The sequence below is a fragment of the Lithobates pipiens genome, unplaced genomic scaffold (assembly GCF_037356315.1).
Source record: "Lithobates pipiens isolate NorthernLeopardFrog02 unplaced genomic scaffold, aLitPip1_a1.2 Scaffold_30, whole genome shotgun sequence".
NCBI lineage: Eukaryota > Metazoa > Chordata > Amphibia > Anura > Ranidae > Lithobates > Lithobates pipiens.
The window spans coordinates 29,985,068-30,000,527 of NW_027507791.1; the positions used below are offsets into that span (position 1 = coordinate 29,985,068).

The 15,460-nt window shown below is 50.9% G+C and overlaps 1 protein-coding gene across 3 annotated transcripts in view; it reads right to left on the bottom strand.

Annotated features, from left to right (window-relative positions):
- Window positions 1-1,973: 1,973 nt before the first annotated feature.
- POGZ (pogo transposable element derived with ZNF domain) overlaps window positions 1,974-15,460 on the bottom strand; it is a 37,044-nt gene continuing 23,557 nt past the window's right edge. The window contains exons 13-21 of one of the 3 annotated variants that reach the window (XR_013264802.1): window positions 14,059-14,205; window positions 10,467-10,601; window positions 10,196-10,353; window positions 7,649-7,789; window positions 7,468-7,527; window positions 7,254-7,369; window positions 6,703-6,724; window positions 2,787-4,401; window positions 1,974-2,755 (exon numbers count right to left, since the gene is read on the bottom strand). Coding sequence is in view for 2 of the 3 variants with exons in the window: in XM_077463881.1 (XP_077320007.1) it covers window positions 2,904-4,401; window positions 6,703-6,724; window positions 7,254-7,369; window positions 7,468-7,527; window positions 7,649-7,789; window positions 10,196-10,353; window positions 10,467-10,601; window positions 14,059-14,205 (2,277 nt within the window). In the remaining variant the exon portion in view is untranslated. Of the gene's footprint in view, window positions 4,402-6,702; window positions 6,725-7,253; window positions 7,370-7,467; window positions 7,528-7,648; window positions 7,790-10,195; window positions 10,354-10,466; window positions 10,602-14,058; window positions 14,206-15,460 lie in introns of all 3 variants that reach the window. The other 2 variants (XM_077463882.1, XM_077463881.1) reach the window with 2 other exon arrangements.

The following is a 15,460-nucleotide window of genomic DNA, read 5'->3' on the forward strand; positions in this document are numbered from 1 at the left end:
TATATTAATAGTATTATACATATCTCAACTTTTTTATATCTGTCTCAACATTTTTATTTAATAAAATATATTGTTATTAATATAAAATATACAAATGATATAAATATAAAAAAATTGTATATTTCTTTCCCTACTTCCTGTTATATACATAATATATTAAAAGTGTATAATAACAGGAAGTAGAGAAAGAAATATATAATAACGCTTTTATATTTTTTTTCTCCCTCTCGTTATAATATAATCTCTATATATTTTATAATAATAATATAAAACAAACATTTCTTTCCCTACTTCCTGTTATACACTTTTTATATTTATATCAATATCATTTGTATATTTTATATATATATATATTTATATTTATTATATTAATAATATATTTTATTAAATAAAAATGTTGAGACAGATATGTATAATACTATCTCAACATTTTTATATTATATCTGTCTCTCAAATTATATATATTAAATATACAAATGATATAGATATAAAAAGGTTATATTTCTTTCCCTACTTCCTGTTATACACTTAATATATTATGTATATAACAGGAAGTAGGGAAAGAAATATAATTTTTTTTATATCTATATCATTTGTATATTTAATATTATATATATTTTATATTAATAAAATAATTTTATTAAATAAAAATGTTGAGACAGATATAATATAAAAATGTTGTGATATGTATAAATACTATTAATATATACATAATATGTGAAAATTGTATATAATATGTGAAATGTGTATCATTTATAATAATATTTTTTTATTATATATAAAATATATAAATATAATTTATAAAAATATTTTTATATATTACAAATGATACACATTTCACATATTATATACATAATATATTAAAAGTGTATATGTGAAAAGTGTATATGTGAAAAGTGTATCATGATGTATCATTTTCCTTGCACTTCACAATTATATGCCACTTTGTGTTTTGGGTACAGTGTTGGATGACTACGCAATTGCCAGTTAAATGAGCGCAGTGCCCTGGTCATGAAGGTAGGTGTGGGGGGGGGGGGGGGGGTGCACTAAAATCTTCCAAAAGGTCATGTGGTTAAAAAAAAGGGCAATACAAAAAGGTTCGGTTTCCCACGATGGAGATGTAACAACAAGCGAGGCAACACAAGAGACGTCATTTTATACTATTTTATTGGAAATAAAACGCATTTAAAAATCTAGATGTCCCATGCTTTTTCTCCAATCAGTCTCACATTGTGGTGTCCAATTCTCTGTATTTTACATCATTACCCATCTTACATCCAACTCTGTGCAGAAACCCCCCCCTCCACCCCCCCTCCCCTCCCCTCCCCCTCCCAAATCAAAAAAAAAAAGGCAGGCACGTCCGGGATCTCCCGCTGCTTCGGAAACGACGATCCCCGGCACAAGGCACCGACGTTTCGGTAGGAGAGGCAGAAACCGGCCCACAACCTGCCTCTAAAAATACAAGGCCCAAAAGTCCTTCATAATGTTAAAAAAAGGAAGGAGCCGCAGCCGCCTCTTTGGGGGGGGGGGTGGGGGTGTTACAGCGCCACCTATTGGGGTACGCCAAGCTGTGCACTTGAGGAGAGAGAGAGAGAGAGAGTCACGGCTGATCGAAAAAAACTGCACAAAACTGGAGGAAGGTTGTGGGGTGGAGGGGGGTTACAACATGTACACAAAAAAAAAAAATCTATTTTACAAAAAATATCTTTTGTGAGGGCGACACATGATCAGGCAAGTGGGACAGGAACAAAAAAAAAAAAAAAAAAAAAAACTAAAATTCTAACTCATAGGTGTCCACATCTGTACAGGGCCGTCATATGATCAGTTAAAATGCACTTTTTTTTTAAATCTTAGTACCTGACACTGTAAAAAGTGAAAAACATACAGTAGAGGGCAAATTGTAACAGAACACTTTATATATATAGAGATCGAAAAAAAAAAAAACACATCTTATTTCTAATAAAAACACAGACTCGCCTCGTGCCTGCCTTTATTCTGCAATGTCATTATTATGTACACGCTATATAACTTCATAAATTTACAGACTATGTCCTAGTAAGTTCATGGGGTCGCCAGGCCGCAACATACCATCTCTCAAGACAAGATGAAAGAGAAAAAAAAGAAAAAAGAAAAAAAGAAAAAAAAAAAAAAAAAAAGGAGAAAAGGAAAAAAAAAAAAAAAAAAAAAAAAAAAAACACAAAATAAAATAAAAAAATTGTAATATGTAGTGACAGAGCTGGCAGTGTCAGAAGCACTGTGGTCCTTTTCTGAGCGGACCCCCCCAGCTATAAACAAGGCTCTCAAAACAGAACCGTCAATGAAAAGTGGATTGCACTATTTACCTGTAATTTTTTTTTTTTTCCTTTGTAACCAAAATGTAAACCACTTTTTTTTTTATTTTTTTTCCATTTTTTTTTCTTCTTCTCGGTACTACACTCAAAGTCAGTTAGCGTAACCCGTAGGCCCCCCTCCCCCCCCCCCTTTTCACCAAAGTCCAGGTCCATCACAATCCAATCTGCAATCCAGGGTGAAGACTGGATGAGGAAAATTTGGTTGGTCTTTTTTTTTTTTTTATTCATTATTTTTATTTATTTTTTAAAACAAAGTCAAACGTCCAGTTGATCTCGCTGTACAGGAGGGGTGGTGGTGGTGGGGGAGGTAGCGGTTTTCTTTTACAGGTCCAGGAGGGTTAAAACCTAAAAATTATGGGACGGGGAGGGAGGTGCTACGACAACAGTATCCAAAGTTCCTGAACCTCATCGCAAGGTAGACTTGAGTTCCTGAACCTCATCGCAAGGTAGACTTGAGTTCCTGAACCTCATCGGAAAGGTGGAATGTTAAGCCCGATACAAACCTTTGTGGTTGGGGGTGGGGGGGAGGGGAGGAGAACCTGCTCTGCGGTTCTATAGGTCTGTGTCATCGAAGCCATAGAAGGACTCGGCGTCGCTCTCTTCCTCGAACAGATGCTGGAGGGCCTCGGGGTCGGCCAACTCCTCGGGCTGGCTGTCGTTGCAGCTGTCGGTGTCTTCGTCCTCGTTCAGCCTCAGCTCGCCCTCCAGCAGGTTGACGAGCTCCTCCTGCATCTTGGCGTTGCGTTTGCTGGAGTAGGTGACCCCGTCGGGCCCGGGCAGGACGCTGGCCACCAGGAAGGACTGCTGGACCAGTTCCGGGTTGTCGCCGATGACGCCCAGGGCCTCCATCATCCAGCTGATGACCAGCCGTAGCACCGTCTCCGGGCTGCAGCTGGCTTTGGCCCGGGCCCGCTCCCCCCACTTCTTGTGAAGGAAGCTGGTGACGGCGCTCTTGATGCACACGTGGATGGGCTGGATCTTGGTGCTGCAACCGGCCGGGACCACCGCGGGTAGCGTGCAGGTGGAGCTCAGGAGGGCCAGGACCTCGTCGGACATGTGCGACCTGTGACAGTCTATCACCGCCATGCCTTTGTTGGGCAAATCCACGTGTTTCTGCCAAACCCGAGACGACCAGAGTTCCATCACCTCGTCCTCGCTCAGGCCATCTTCTCTAGCTTCATAGATGATTGTTTCGGGAACGTCTACCGCGCACGTCGAGTTGCCCCGAAGGCACACCAACGTTGGCAACAGGCCGCCGTCGGCCAAGATGGTAAGCACGATGTCGCACCAAGGCTCGCCGGCGCCCACGGTCTGCAGCGCGCACTCTCGCCTCTCTTCGCCGCCGAGCAGCTCCAGGTCAAGAAAGAGGGAGATTTCGTCGACGGCGGCGATCATAGACAACGGGAGGTCCTGGTTGTGGATCTGCTTTTGTACAAAGCTGATGAAAGTCTGGGCACTGTCCTCCAGTTCCCTGGGCAGGCGGTTTACTACGGCAGCTTTGGAGTGCGTGCCGAGCTTGTGCCGCAGCATGAACCCCACCGCCCATTCGTAGGAGATTTTGAAGCCTCCTTCCAGCGAGCGCCCGATCTTAGTGGCCTTCTGGAAGAGAGTCTCCTCATTGACCGGCTGCTGCTGCTCTCGCTGGAGCAGGACCCATTCCGCGAGTCTGTCCTCGGCCTCGGTGCTCAAATACTTATCCTCGGACGAGGCGTCCGGATTCGCCTCCTGAGCCGTCTGAAACCTCTGCAGCCACCACCGGATGCGGCTCGGCGAGTTGTGGAAATGCTCGGCCGCTAGTTGGATGCCGCTACACAGAGCGTACAGCATGACTCGTAGCTTCTTGATGCTGATCTGCTCCTCCTTGCCGGTGTCCAGGTTTTCGTTCTCCGGCTCCTCTACTTCCTCAGTCTCCTCTAGCTCCTCCACATCCACAAACTCAGAGTTCTCAGAGGCCGGCAACACCGCCTTGGGGCCCGCTTCGCGTTTATCTTCAGCCGGACGACTGGCGACGGAGGCGGCTTCATCCCTATTTTCCAAAGGTCCGAGGACCCTGCGGGAGGGGAACACAGGACGTGTCAGTGCACCATATTGCAACCGTGCAAGGAAAGGGACCAGTCCCGGGACAACCACCTTAACCGCCCAAGGCTAAAAAGTGCACCCTCCCCCCCCCCCTTCATGAGCTGTGACCTACCCTCGGCAGCATAGAATGCAAGTACAAACTATCTGGTACCCCCCCAACTGCTGAAGTGCTCATGGCAGCCGACTCCTCAGCCTCCCCCCCCCATTCTGGCACCCCCCTATTGCTAAAGTGCTCATGGCAGCCAACTCCTCAACCCTTCCCCCCTTATCTGGTACCCCAAAACTGCTGAAGTGCTCATGGCAGCCGACTCCTCAGCCCCCCCCCCCCACCTGGTAAACCCCTAACTGCTGAAGTGTTCATGGAAGCCGACTCCTCAGCCTTCCCCCCTATCTGGGACCCCAACTGCTAAAATGCTCATGGCAGCAGGACTCATCTGGTACCCCCCCCCCCCCAACTTCTAAAGTGCTCATGGCAGCAGACTTCTCAGCCCCCCCCCCGGTAACCCCCTAACTGCTGAAGTGTTCATGGCAGCCGACTCCTCAGCCCCCCCACCTGGTAACCCCCTAACTGCTGAAGTGTTCCTGTCAGCCTTCCCCCCTATCTGGGACCCCAACTGCTAAAATGCTCATGGCAGCCAACTCCTCATCTGGTACCCCCCCCCCACTGCTAAAGTGCTCATGGCAGCAGGACTCCTCATCTGGTACCCCCCCCCCCCCCAACTGCTGAAGTGTTCATGGCAGCCGACTCCTCAGCCTTCCCCCCTATCTGGGACCCCAGCTGCTAAAATGCTCATGGCAGCAGGACTCCTCATCTGGTACCCCCCCAACTGCTAAAGTGCTCATGGCAGCAGACTTCTCAGCCCCCCCCCACCTGGTAACCCCCTAACTGCTCAAGTGCTCATGGCAGCCGACTCCTCAACCCTTCCCCCCTTATCTGGTACCCCAAAACTGCTGAAGTGCTCATGGCAGCCGACTTCTCAGCCCCCCCCCCACCTAGTAACCCCCTAACTGCTGAAGTGTTCATGGCAGCCGACTCCTCAGCCCCCCCCACCTGGTAACCCCCTAACTGCTGAAGTGCTCATGGCAGCCGACTCCTCAGCCCCCCCACCTGGTAACCCCCTAACTGCTGAAGTGTTCCTTCCCCCCTATCTGGGACCCCAACTGCTAAAATGCTCATGGCAGCAGGACTCCTCATCTGGTACCCCCCCCCCAACTGCTAAAGTGCTCATGGCAGCAGACTTCTCAGCCCCCCCCCCCCCGGTAACCCCCTAACTGCTGAAGTGTTCCTGTCAGCCTTCCCCCCTATCTGGGACCCCAACTGCTAAAATGCTCATGGCAGCCAACTCCTCATCTGGTACCCCCCCCCACTGCTAAAGTGCTCATGGCAGCAGGACTCCTCATCTGGTACCCCCCCCCCCCAACTGCTGAAGTGCTCATGGCAGCCGACTCCTCAGCCTTCCCCCCTATCTGGGACCCCAACTGCTAAAATGCTCATGGCAGCAGGACTCCTCATCTGGTACCCCCCCCCCAACTGCTAAAGTGCTCATGGCAGCAGACTTCTCAGCCCCCCCCCCCCACCTGGTAACCCCCTAACTGCTGAAGTGCTCATGGCAGCCGACTCCTCAACCCTTCCCCCCTTATCTGGTACCCCAAAACTGCTGAAGTGCTCATGGCAGCCGACTTCTCAGCCCCCCCCCCCCACCTAGTAACCCCCTAACTGCTGAAGTGTATATGGCAGCCGACTCCTCAGCCTTCCCCCCCCCCATCTGGGACCCCAACTGCTAAAATGCTCATGGCAGCCGACTCTTCATCTGGTACCCCCCCACCAACTGCTAAAGTGCTCATGGCAGCAGACTTCTCAGCCCCCCCCCCCCGGTAACCCCCTAACTGCTGAAGTGCTCATGGCAGCCGACTCCTCAGCCCCCCCACCTGGTAACCCCCTAACTGCTGAAGTGTTCCTGTCAGCCTTCCCCCCTATCTGGGACCCCAACTGCTAAAATGCTCATGGCAGCCAACTCCTCATCTGGTACCCCCCCACTGCTAAAGTGCTCATGGCAGCAGACTTCTCAGCCTTCCCCCCCCCCCCCCCGTATCTGGCGCCCCCCCTCCAACTGCTGTAGTGCTTATGGCAGCCGACTTCTCAGCCTACCCCCTTGGTGGGTCCCTGCTACAAGGTTATGAAAAGGTCATTAAAAACGAATAAAATATGTTAAAAAACGTAAAAACTACCACCAACACAAACTCTACAGAGAAGAGAAAGAAAATAATTTACCATGAGATGTCTGGTGAGGTATCTGCAGAGAAAACAGAAAAAGTAACTCATTATTATACATTTATATAGCTCTGACATATACCGCAGTGCTGTACAGAGAACACCAAGCCAATCACACAGTGCTGTACAGAGAACACCAAGCCAATCACATCAGTCTGCGTACCAGAGGAGCTTACACTCTAATGTCCCCACAGTCACATCAGTCTCTGTACAGAGGAGCTTACACTCTAATGTCCCCTCCCCCCACAGTCACATCAGTCTCTGTACAGAGGAGCTTACACTCTAATGTCCCCTCCCCCCACAGTCACATCAGTCTCTGTACAGAGGAGCTTACACTCTAATGTCCCCTCCCCCCACAGTCACATCAGTCTCTGTACAGAGGAGCTTACACTCTAATGTCCCCTCCCCTACAGTCACACACTTATTATACATTTATATAGCTCTGACATATACCGCAGTGCTGTACAAAGATCACTGAGCCAAATCACATCGGTCTCTGTACCAGAGGAGCTTACACTCTAATGTCCCCTCCCCAGTTGCCCGGCACTCACTTGTAGACACGACGGTGATGTATCCATGTAACGGGTTGAAGACCAGATGTTTCGCCATGGCGTCACCGATTCGCGTCATGAAGGGGCAGGATGAGCACGTCATCACCAGCTCCTCACTGAGGGGGAAAAGGAAGAGACATTTACCATTAGCGGCCTGTAGGTGACAGCAGTGGGGTGGTGGTGGGGTCGGCTGTAAAAAATAAGTTCTACTTACCTGGGTTTGCTACTTTTAAACAGAGAACGATATTTCGGACTTTTCCGGGGAACGTGGTTGCTGGAAAAACAAGAGGAAGGAGGTCGGGGTAAATATCTCCTAAACCAGGCAAGGGTGGTAGGTCTGTCCCTCCCTAACACACAGCAAGAGTCCGACATGCGATGGACTCTTCCCCACTTACTTGATCATGTGATTGGCGTAGGCGCGGGAGCAGCAGGTGCCGTAGCGGCAGAGAGAACAGTGTACGTAGGTGGGGAAGTGGTTGTGGAAGTCGGGGACGTCAAAGTTGCACTCCAGACAGGTTTGCTTCTCCTCCAAAACCCTGGAATAGGAAAATTGTACCCCGAACATTAGTAAACCCCCCCGCAACATTAAAATATCAAGCCAAAACCCGCCCCCTCCTTAAAATGGCTCGCCTCCCCCTCTCCTGTACATGGCTCACTGCCCCCCCCCCCCACTCCATAAAAAAAACAAAAAAAAAACACAAACACACACACACCTTCCTGCCCCCCCATCCTGGGAACGAGCTCACTGCCTTTCCGTTAAAAGATTGTAAACCCTCGTGTGTTTTTTCACCTTATTGCACCCTGTCCGGCAATCTGTGTCTATGGACCCAAATGCTGGACTCGGGGAGCCCCTCTCCTAGGGGGTGATAGGAGGAGCCGAATGCACTCCCCGGGGGACCCCAGAAGACGAGGATCGGGGGCCACTGTGTGCAAAACTAACTGCACAGTGGGAAGAAGGAAGAATTTGGGGAAAAATAATATATGTAATTCTTTTTTAAATTATTGCTATAGTAAAATATCCCACATTTAATTTTTTCAAAACAAATTTCAGAAGAAAAGAAAGAAAAAAAAAAGAAGAAAGAAGAAGAAGGAGAAGAAGAAAGAAAGTAGAAGAAGTAAGGAGAAGAAAGAAGAGAAGAAAGAAGAGAAGAAAAAAGGGGGAGGAGGAAGAAAAAGAATTTTGGGAAAAAAAATCTATGCAATTCTTTTTAACTTATTGCTATAGTAAATATCCTTTTTTTTTTTTCAAAACAAATTTCAGAAGAAGAAAAGAAAGGAGAAGAAAGAAGGAGAAAAAGAAAGAAGGGGAAAGAAGGAGAAGAAGAAAGAAGGAGAAGAAGAAAGAAGGGGAAGAAGAAAGAAGGGGAAGAAGAAAGAAGGGGAAGAAGAAAGAAGGGGAAGAAGAAAGAAGGGGAAGAAGAAAGAAGGGGAAGAAGAAAGAAGTGGAAGAAGAAAGAAGTGGAAGAAGAAAGAAGGGGAAGAAGAAAGAAGTGGAAGAAGAAAGAAGTGGAAGAAGAAAGAAGTGGAAGAAGAAAGAAGTGGAAGAAGAAAGAAGTGGAAGAAGAAAGAAGTGGAAGAAAGAAGAAAGAAGAAAGAAGGGGAAGAAGAAAGAAGTGGAAGAAAGAAGAAAGAAGAAGGAGAAGAAGAAAGAAGGAGAAGGAGAAGAAGAAAGAAGGAAGGAGGAGAAGGAGGAGAAGAAGGAAAAGAAGAAAAAAAGGGGGAGGAGGAAGAAAAAGAATTTTGGGAAAAAAAATCTATGCAATTCTTTTTAACTTATTGCTATAGTAAATATCCTTTTTTTTTTTTCAAAACAAATTTCAGAAGAAGAAAAGAAAGGAGAAGAAAGAAGGAGAAAAAGAAAGAAGGGGAAGAAGGAGAAGAAAGAAGGAGAAAAAGAAAGAAGGGGAAGAAGGAGAAGAAAGAAGGGGAAAGAAGAAAGAAGGGGAAAGAAGAAAGAAGGGGAAAAAAGAAGAAGAAGAAAGAAGGGGAAGAAGGAGAAGAAAGAAGAATGAGGAGAAGAAAGAAGAAGGAGAAGAAAGAAGGAGAAGAAGGAAGAAGAAGGAGAAGAAAGAAGGAGAAGAAGAAAGAAGAAGGAGAAGAAGAAAGAAGGAGAAGAAAGAATAAGGAGAAGAAGAAAGAAGGAGAAGAAGAAAGAAGGAAGAAGGAGGAGAAGAAAGAGAAGGAGGAGAAGAAGGAAAAGAAGAAAAAAGGGGGAGGAGGAAGAAAAAGATTTTTGGGAAAAAATCTATGCAGTTCTTTTTAACTTATTGCTATAGTAAATATCCCACATTTATTTTTTCAAAACAAAAATTTCATGTTTAGGCCGATATATTCTTCTACATATTTTTATTTTTTTTACCAAAAAAAAATAGCAATAAGCATATATTTACTGGGATTTTTAGTGGGACTGACATTTCCGTGGACGACTCGCGGGGGGGGGGGGGGGGGCACTCTCCCGCAGCGTGCATGCCACCGCGCTCCGGCAACAGAGCGCGCATGCGAGAGCCGCCATTCACAAAGGAGAGCCACCGTAGGAGACACACGGCGGCCCCGGTCCCAAAAGCGGTTAAATCTTCACTGAAGACGATTTGACCCAATCACAAGATCACTGTGACAGCCAATCGGTGATCACATTGAGCGGGAAAGCCAATGGGGATCGCCCCTCCTGAGCATCCTACACTCTCTGCCAGCAGAAAAGGGGTGAATGTCCAATAAAATAAAAAAAAACGTACGCACTGACGTTTTTACATTTCTTGTGATCATTTTTATCCACGAGGCAATTTTTTTATACCGCAGAGGAGAACATTCACCGGTTTCTAGACGCAGCTTGCAGCGAGAGGACGTTGGCCAGCGAGCAAACCAATAGCAAGTGACCGTTACAATCCAGAGGGTGATGGGGGGAAAAAAAAAAAAAATAAAAAATGATCAGCCAGTAAACTAACCGGTTGGGGAACGCTATAGTTATAATTGGCAAGGTGTCAACAGGATGACGAAGAGTCTGGGGCGTCGTATCCGGCGGCGGTGGCGGCATCATCACCATTGGGGGGTCTGCGGTGGTCATAGAGTTCCTGGGGGGTCCTCGAGAGGCTCGGATGGTCACCTGCAAAAAAAAAAAAAAAAAAATTATATAAGGATAGGAAGCGGAGCGCTAAGCGTAGGTCGTACCCGGCGCAGCGGGACAAACGCCCCTCGGCGTCATTTCCCGCGCCTCACCTTTGTCCCGGGCTTCAGCCCCTCCAGCTGACGAGGTTTGCGGAAGGTTTTGTGATGCTGCAGCTTGTGCTCAATCTTGTCCTTGGCGAACAGGAACTGAAGGCGGCATTTATTACAGTGATAGACGTTCTTCTGCTTGTGCCGAGTGTAAGAGGGGAAGAGAGAGAAAAAAGAAACACCCCAAAAAAGACATTAAAACATCGAACTCATCCCAAGAATACAGGCGATGCAAGCGCTACACAAACCTTTCTTCCTTGTACCTACACTTTCTAATCCCGCCCCCCCTTGTGATTGATAGGTCAGTGCCTCTTCCACAAGCAGCTGTGTCCCTTCCTTGTACCTGCACTTTCCAGTCCTAATCCCACCCCCCCCCCCGCTCTTGTTATAAATCTTGTGGAAGAGGCACGTACCTTATCACAAAAGCAAGGGGGGTGGATTAGGACTGCTACTTTTCCCTGCAGCAGGAAACGGCTGCTTCCCTGCAGAAAAACACAGTTGAATCTAAGCTTTAATAAGGTCAGTTCCTCTTCCGCAAGATTTATTGAAGCTTAGATTCAACTGTGTCCTGCTGCAGGGGGAGAAGCGGGCCCCCGTGTCCTGCTGCAGGGGGAGAAGCGGGCCCCCGTGTCCTGCTGCAGGGGGAGAAGCGGGCCCCCGTGTCCTGCTGCAGGGGGAGAAGCGGGCCCCCGTGTCCTGCTGCAGGGGGAGAAGCGGGCCCCCGTGTCCTGCTGCAGGGGGAGAAGCGGGCCCCCGTGTCCTGCTGCAGGGGGAGAAGCGGGCCCCCGTGTCCTGCTGCAGGGGGAGAAGCGGGCCCCCGTGTCCTGCTGCAGGGGGAGAAGCGGGCCCCCGTGTCCTGCTGCAGGGGGAGAAGCGGGCCCCCGTGTCCTGCTGCAGGGGGAGAAGCGGGCCCCCGTGTCCTGCTGCAGGGGGAGAAGCGGGCCCCCGTGTCCTGCTGCAGGGGGAGAAGCGGGCCCCCGTGTCCTGCTGCAGGGGGAGAAGCGGGCCCCCGTGTCCTGCTGCAGGGGGAGAAGCGGGCCCCCGTGTCCTGCTGCAGGGGGAGAAGCGGGCCCCCGTGTCCTGCTGCAGGGGGAGAAGCGGGCCCCCGTGTCCTGCTGCAGGGGGAGAAGCGGGCCCCCGTGTCCTGCTGCAGGGGGAGAAGCGGGCCCCCGTGTCCTGCTGCAGGGGGAGAAGCGGGCCCCCGTGTCCTGCTGCAGGGGGAGAAGCGGGCCCCCGTGTCCTGCTGCAGGGGGAGAAGCGGGCCCCCCGTGTCCTGCTGCAGGGGGAGAAGCGGGCCCCCCGTGTCCTGCTGCAGGGGGAGAAGCGGGCCCCCGTGTCCTGCTGCAGGGAAGCGGCCCGTGTCCCTTCCTTGCACCTACGCTTTCCAGTCCTAATCCCCCCCACTCTTGTAATAAAATCTTGTGGAAGAGGCACTGACATTACAAGAGCAGGGGGGGGAGAGAATTGGGACAGGAAAGTGCAAGGAAGGGACATGGCCGCTTCTCTGCAGCAGGACACACACAGTTGAATCCAAACTTCAATAAAATCTTGTGGAAGAGACACTGACCTTATTAAAGCTTAGATTCGGCAGCGTCGCGCTGCAGGGAAGCGGCAGTGTCCCTTCCTTGCACCTACGCTTTCCAGTCCTAATCCCCCCCCCCCCCCCCCCGCTCTTGTAATAAAATATTGTGGAAGAGGCACTGACCTTATTACAAGAGCGGGGGGGAGGGGGGGGAATTAGGACTGAAAAACATAGGTGCAAGGACGGGATACGGCTGCTTCCCTGCAGCAGGACACAGTTGTCTCCAAGCTTTAATAAATCTTGTGGAAGAGGCACTGACCTTATTGAAGCTTAGATTGAGCTGTGTCCTGCTGCAGGGAAGCGGCAGTGTCCTTCCTTCCTTGCACCAACACTTCCACAAGATTTACTGAAGCTTAGACGCAACTCTGTGTCCTGCTGCAGGGAAGCGGCTTTTTCACATTAGAAGTGTAAATTTATAAAAATGTGCAAAAAATAAAAAAGTACCTTAGTGTTGTATTTCCTAGTGTGGCCGGGCTAAGTGGGAGGGGACTCTATGGCACCACACATTATGTCCTCTCCTTCCACGAGCAACAAGGGACTGCGCAACCCATCATGTTGGCGATGGTAGTGACAATTGTGGGCATTCATTGGGCGGGTCCACAAGGGAAATCAGATAATGTAAGGGGGGCGGGCCGGAGATTTCTAAGTAACAAAGTTCCTGCTTTATTAGAATAGTACCGCCCACTGGTCCCTTCCAGTCCGGAGTGGATTATGTGGACGCCACTGTGGTGGGCGGAGCTTAGCAAACAAAGACATGCAGGAAGCTCCTGTTCTGTTATAATTAGTACCCGCCCCCCCCACTGTTCCCGTCCAGTGTGGGATTATAGGATGCCACGGTGGTGGGCGGAGCTTGGCAAAGACAGGCAGGAAGCTCCTATTCTAATAGTAGTACCACCCCACTGTTCCCTTCCAGTCCGGAGTGGATTTGATGGCACTTGATGGAGATTATAAGAAACATGCAGGAAGTTCCTGCTGTATCATAGTAGTACCGCCTCATGGTCGGGACAACAGCTCCCCGCAGCACGAGACAGGCCCCCACTTTCCCCCGCACACGAGCCCCCACACCAAAAGACGGGCCCCCATTTTTGCCCCCCACACCGAAAGACGGGCCCCCATACCACAAGACGGGCCCCCATTTTTGCCCCCCACACCACAAGACAGGCCCCCCACTTTTGCCCCCCCCACACCACAAGACGGGCCCCCCACTTTCCCCCGCACCACGAGCCCCCACACCACAAGACAGTCCCTCATTTTTGCCCCCCACACCAAAAGACGGGCCCCCATTTTTGCCCCCCACACCACAAGACAGGCCTCCCACTTTTGCCCCCCCCCACACCACAAGACGGGCCCCCATACCACAAGACGGGCCCCCATTTTTGCCCCCACACCACAAGACGGGCCCCCATTTTTGCCCCCACACTACAAGACGGGCCCCCACTTTCCCCCGCACCACGAGCCCCCACTTTCCCCCGCATCACAAGACGGGCCCCCATTTTTGCCCCCCACACCACAAGACAGGCCCCCATTTTTGCCCCCACAAGACGGGCCCCCACTTTCCCCCGCACCACGAGCCCCCACACCACAAGACGGGCCCCCATTTTTGCCCCCCACACAAGACAGGCCCCCCATTTTTGCCCCCACACCACAAGACGGGCCCCCACTTTCCCCCGCACCACGAGCCCCCACACCACAAGACGGGCCCCCATTTTTGCCCCCACACCACAAGACGGGCCCCCACTTTTCCCCGCACCACAAGACTGGCCCCCATTTTTGCCCCCCACACCACAAGACGGGCCCCCACACCAAAAGACGGGCCCCCACTTTCCCCTGCACCACAAGACGGGCCCCCACTTTCCCCTGCACCACAAGACGGGCCCCCACTTTTCCCCAATTATAGATTTTCCCTGAAGTGAGGCTTCAAATGAAAAATAAGTTGACGGGGGTGAGAGGTGAAAAAAAAAAAAAAAAAAAGAAGTGTGGGGGAGGGGCGGGTTCATAGTTGGGGCTTCTTACCTGATGACGCATGAAGTGCTGCTGGAAGGCGTTGCCGTTTTTGAACACCTTCAGACAGTAGACGCAGAGGAGGTACCGCGTGTCTTCGTGGTTGAGCCGGAAGTGAGTGTCCACCTCGGCGTAGATGGAGGAGCGGTACGAACACACCTGGAAGACAGGAAGTGGAACATACATGAGGAGGAGGAGGAGGAGGAGGAGGAGGAGGAGGAGGAGGAGGAGGAGGAGGAGGAGGAGGAGGAGGAGGAGGAGGAGGAGGAGGAGGAGGAGGAGGAGGAGGAGGAGGAGGAGGAGGAGGAGTCATCCGAATACAAAACATGGGCATGGTTTTATGTTCTATGGCCGGGGTTTCTACAGATATTTGTACACGTGGGCAGCCACGTTTGCTCCTCACAACAAGTTCACCACGAGTATTTTTTTTATTTTTTTTTGACAAAAATCCTTCTATGTGATGTAATACACGCCCCGCTCCGGATTTCCTTTATGCCACCTTCATGGAGACTGCTGGTCCATCGACTCCCTTCTGTCATATGGTCTGCAAGCCACAAGTACAGCGCCCCCTAGCAGCCACGCCGGGCCGTTTTATACGGCTTGTGTGCGCTCTCCTTTTCTAGCTAGAGCAGCTGAGCTTGCACTTTAAAACGACCTCCTGCCCCGCTGTATAGGGTGGGGGAAGGCCGGCGGGCGTGATCCCCCTCTCATTTTGGGGCACAGTCATAGGTCGTCATTCTCCCTGCTCTTTACCCACTTGATCCACTGTGTCCAATCACATGTAAAAACCTTTTCTTTCAAAATTTTCGCTTTTTTTGGGGCCTCCTCCTCTCCCCAACCCATGGGGCCGCCTCCTCCTCCTCCTCTCCCCAACCCATGGGGCCGCCTCCTCCCCAACCCATGGGGCCTCCTCCTCCTCTCCCCAACCCATGGGGCCCCCTACTCCTCCTCCTCTCCCCAACCCATGGGGCCGCCTCCTCCTCCCCAACCCATGGGGCCGCCTCCTCCTCCTCTCCCCAACCCATGGGGCCGCCTCCTCCCCAACCCATGGGGCCGCCTCCTCCCCAACCCATGGGGCCTCCTCCTCCTCTCCCCAACCCATGGGGCCGCCTCCTCCTCTCCCCAACCCATGGGGCCGCCTCCTCCCCAACCCATGGGGCCTCCTCCTCCTCCCCCCAACCCATGGGGCCGCCTCCTCCTCTCCCCAACCCATGGGGCCCCCTACTCCTCCTCCTCTCCCCAACCCATGGGGCCGCCTCCTCCTCCTCCTCTCCCCAACCCATGGGGCCGCCTCCTCCCCAACCCATGGGGCCTCCTCCTCTCCCCAACCCATGGGGCCGCCTCCTCCTCTCCCCAACCCATGGGGCCCCCTACTCCTCCTCCTCTCCCCAACCCATGGGGCCGCCTCCTCCTC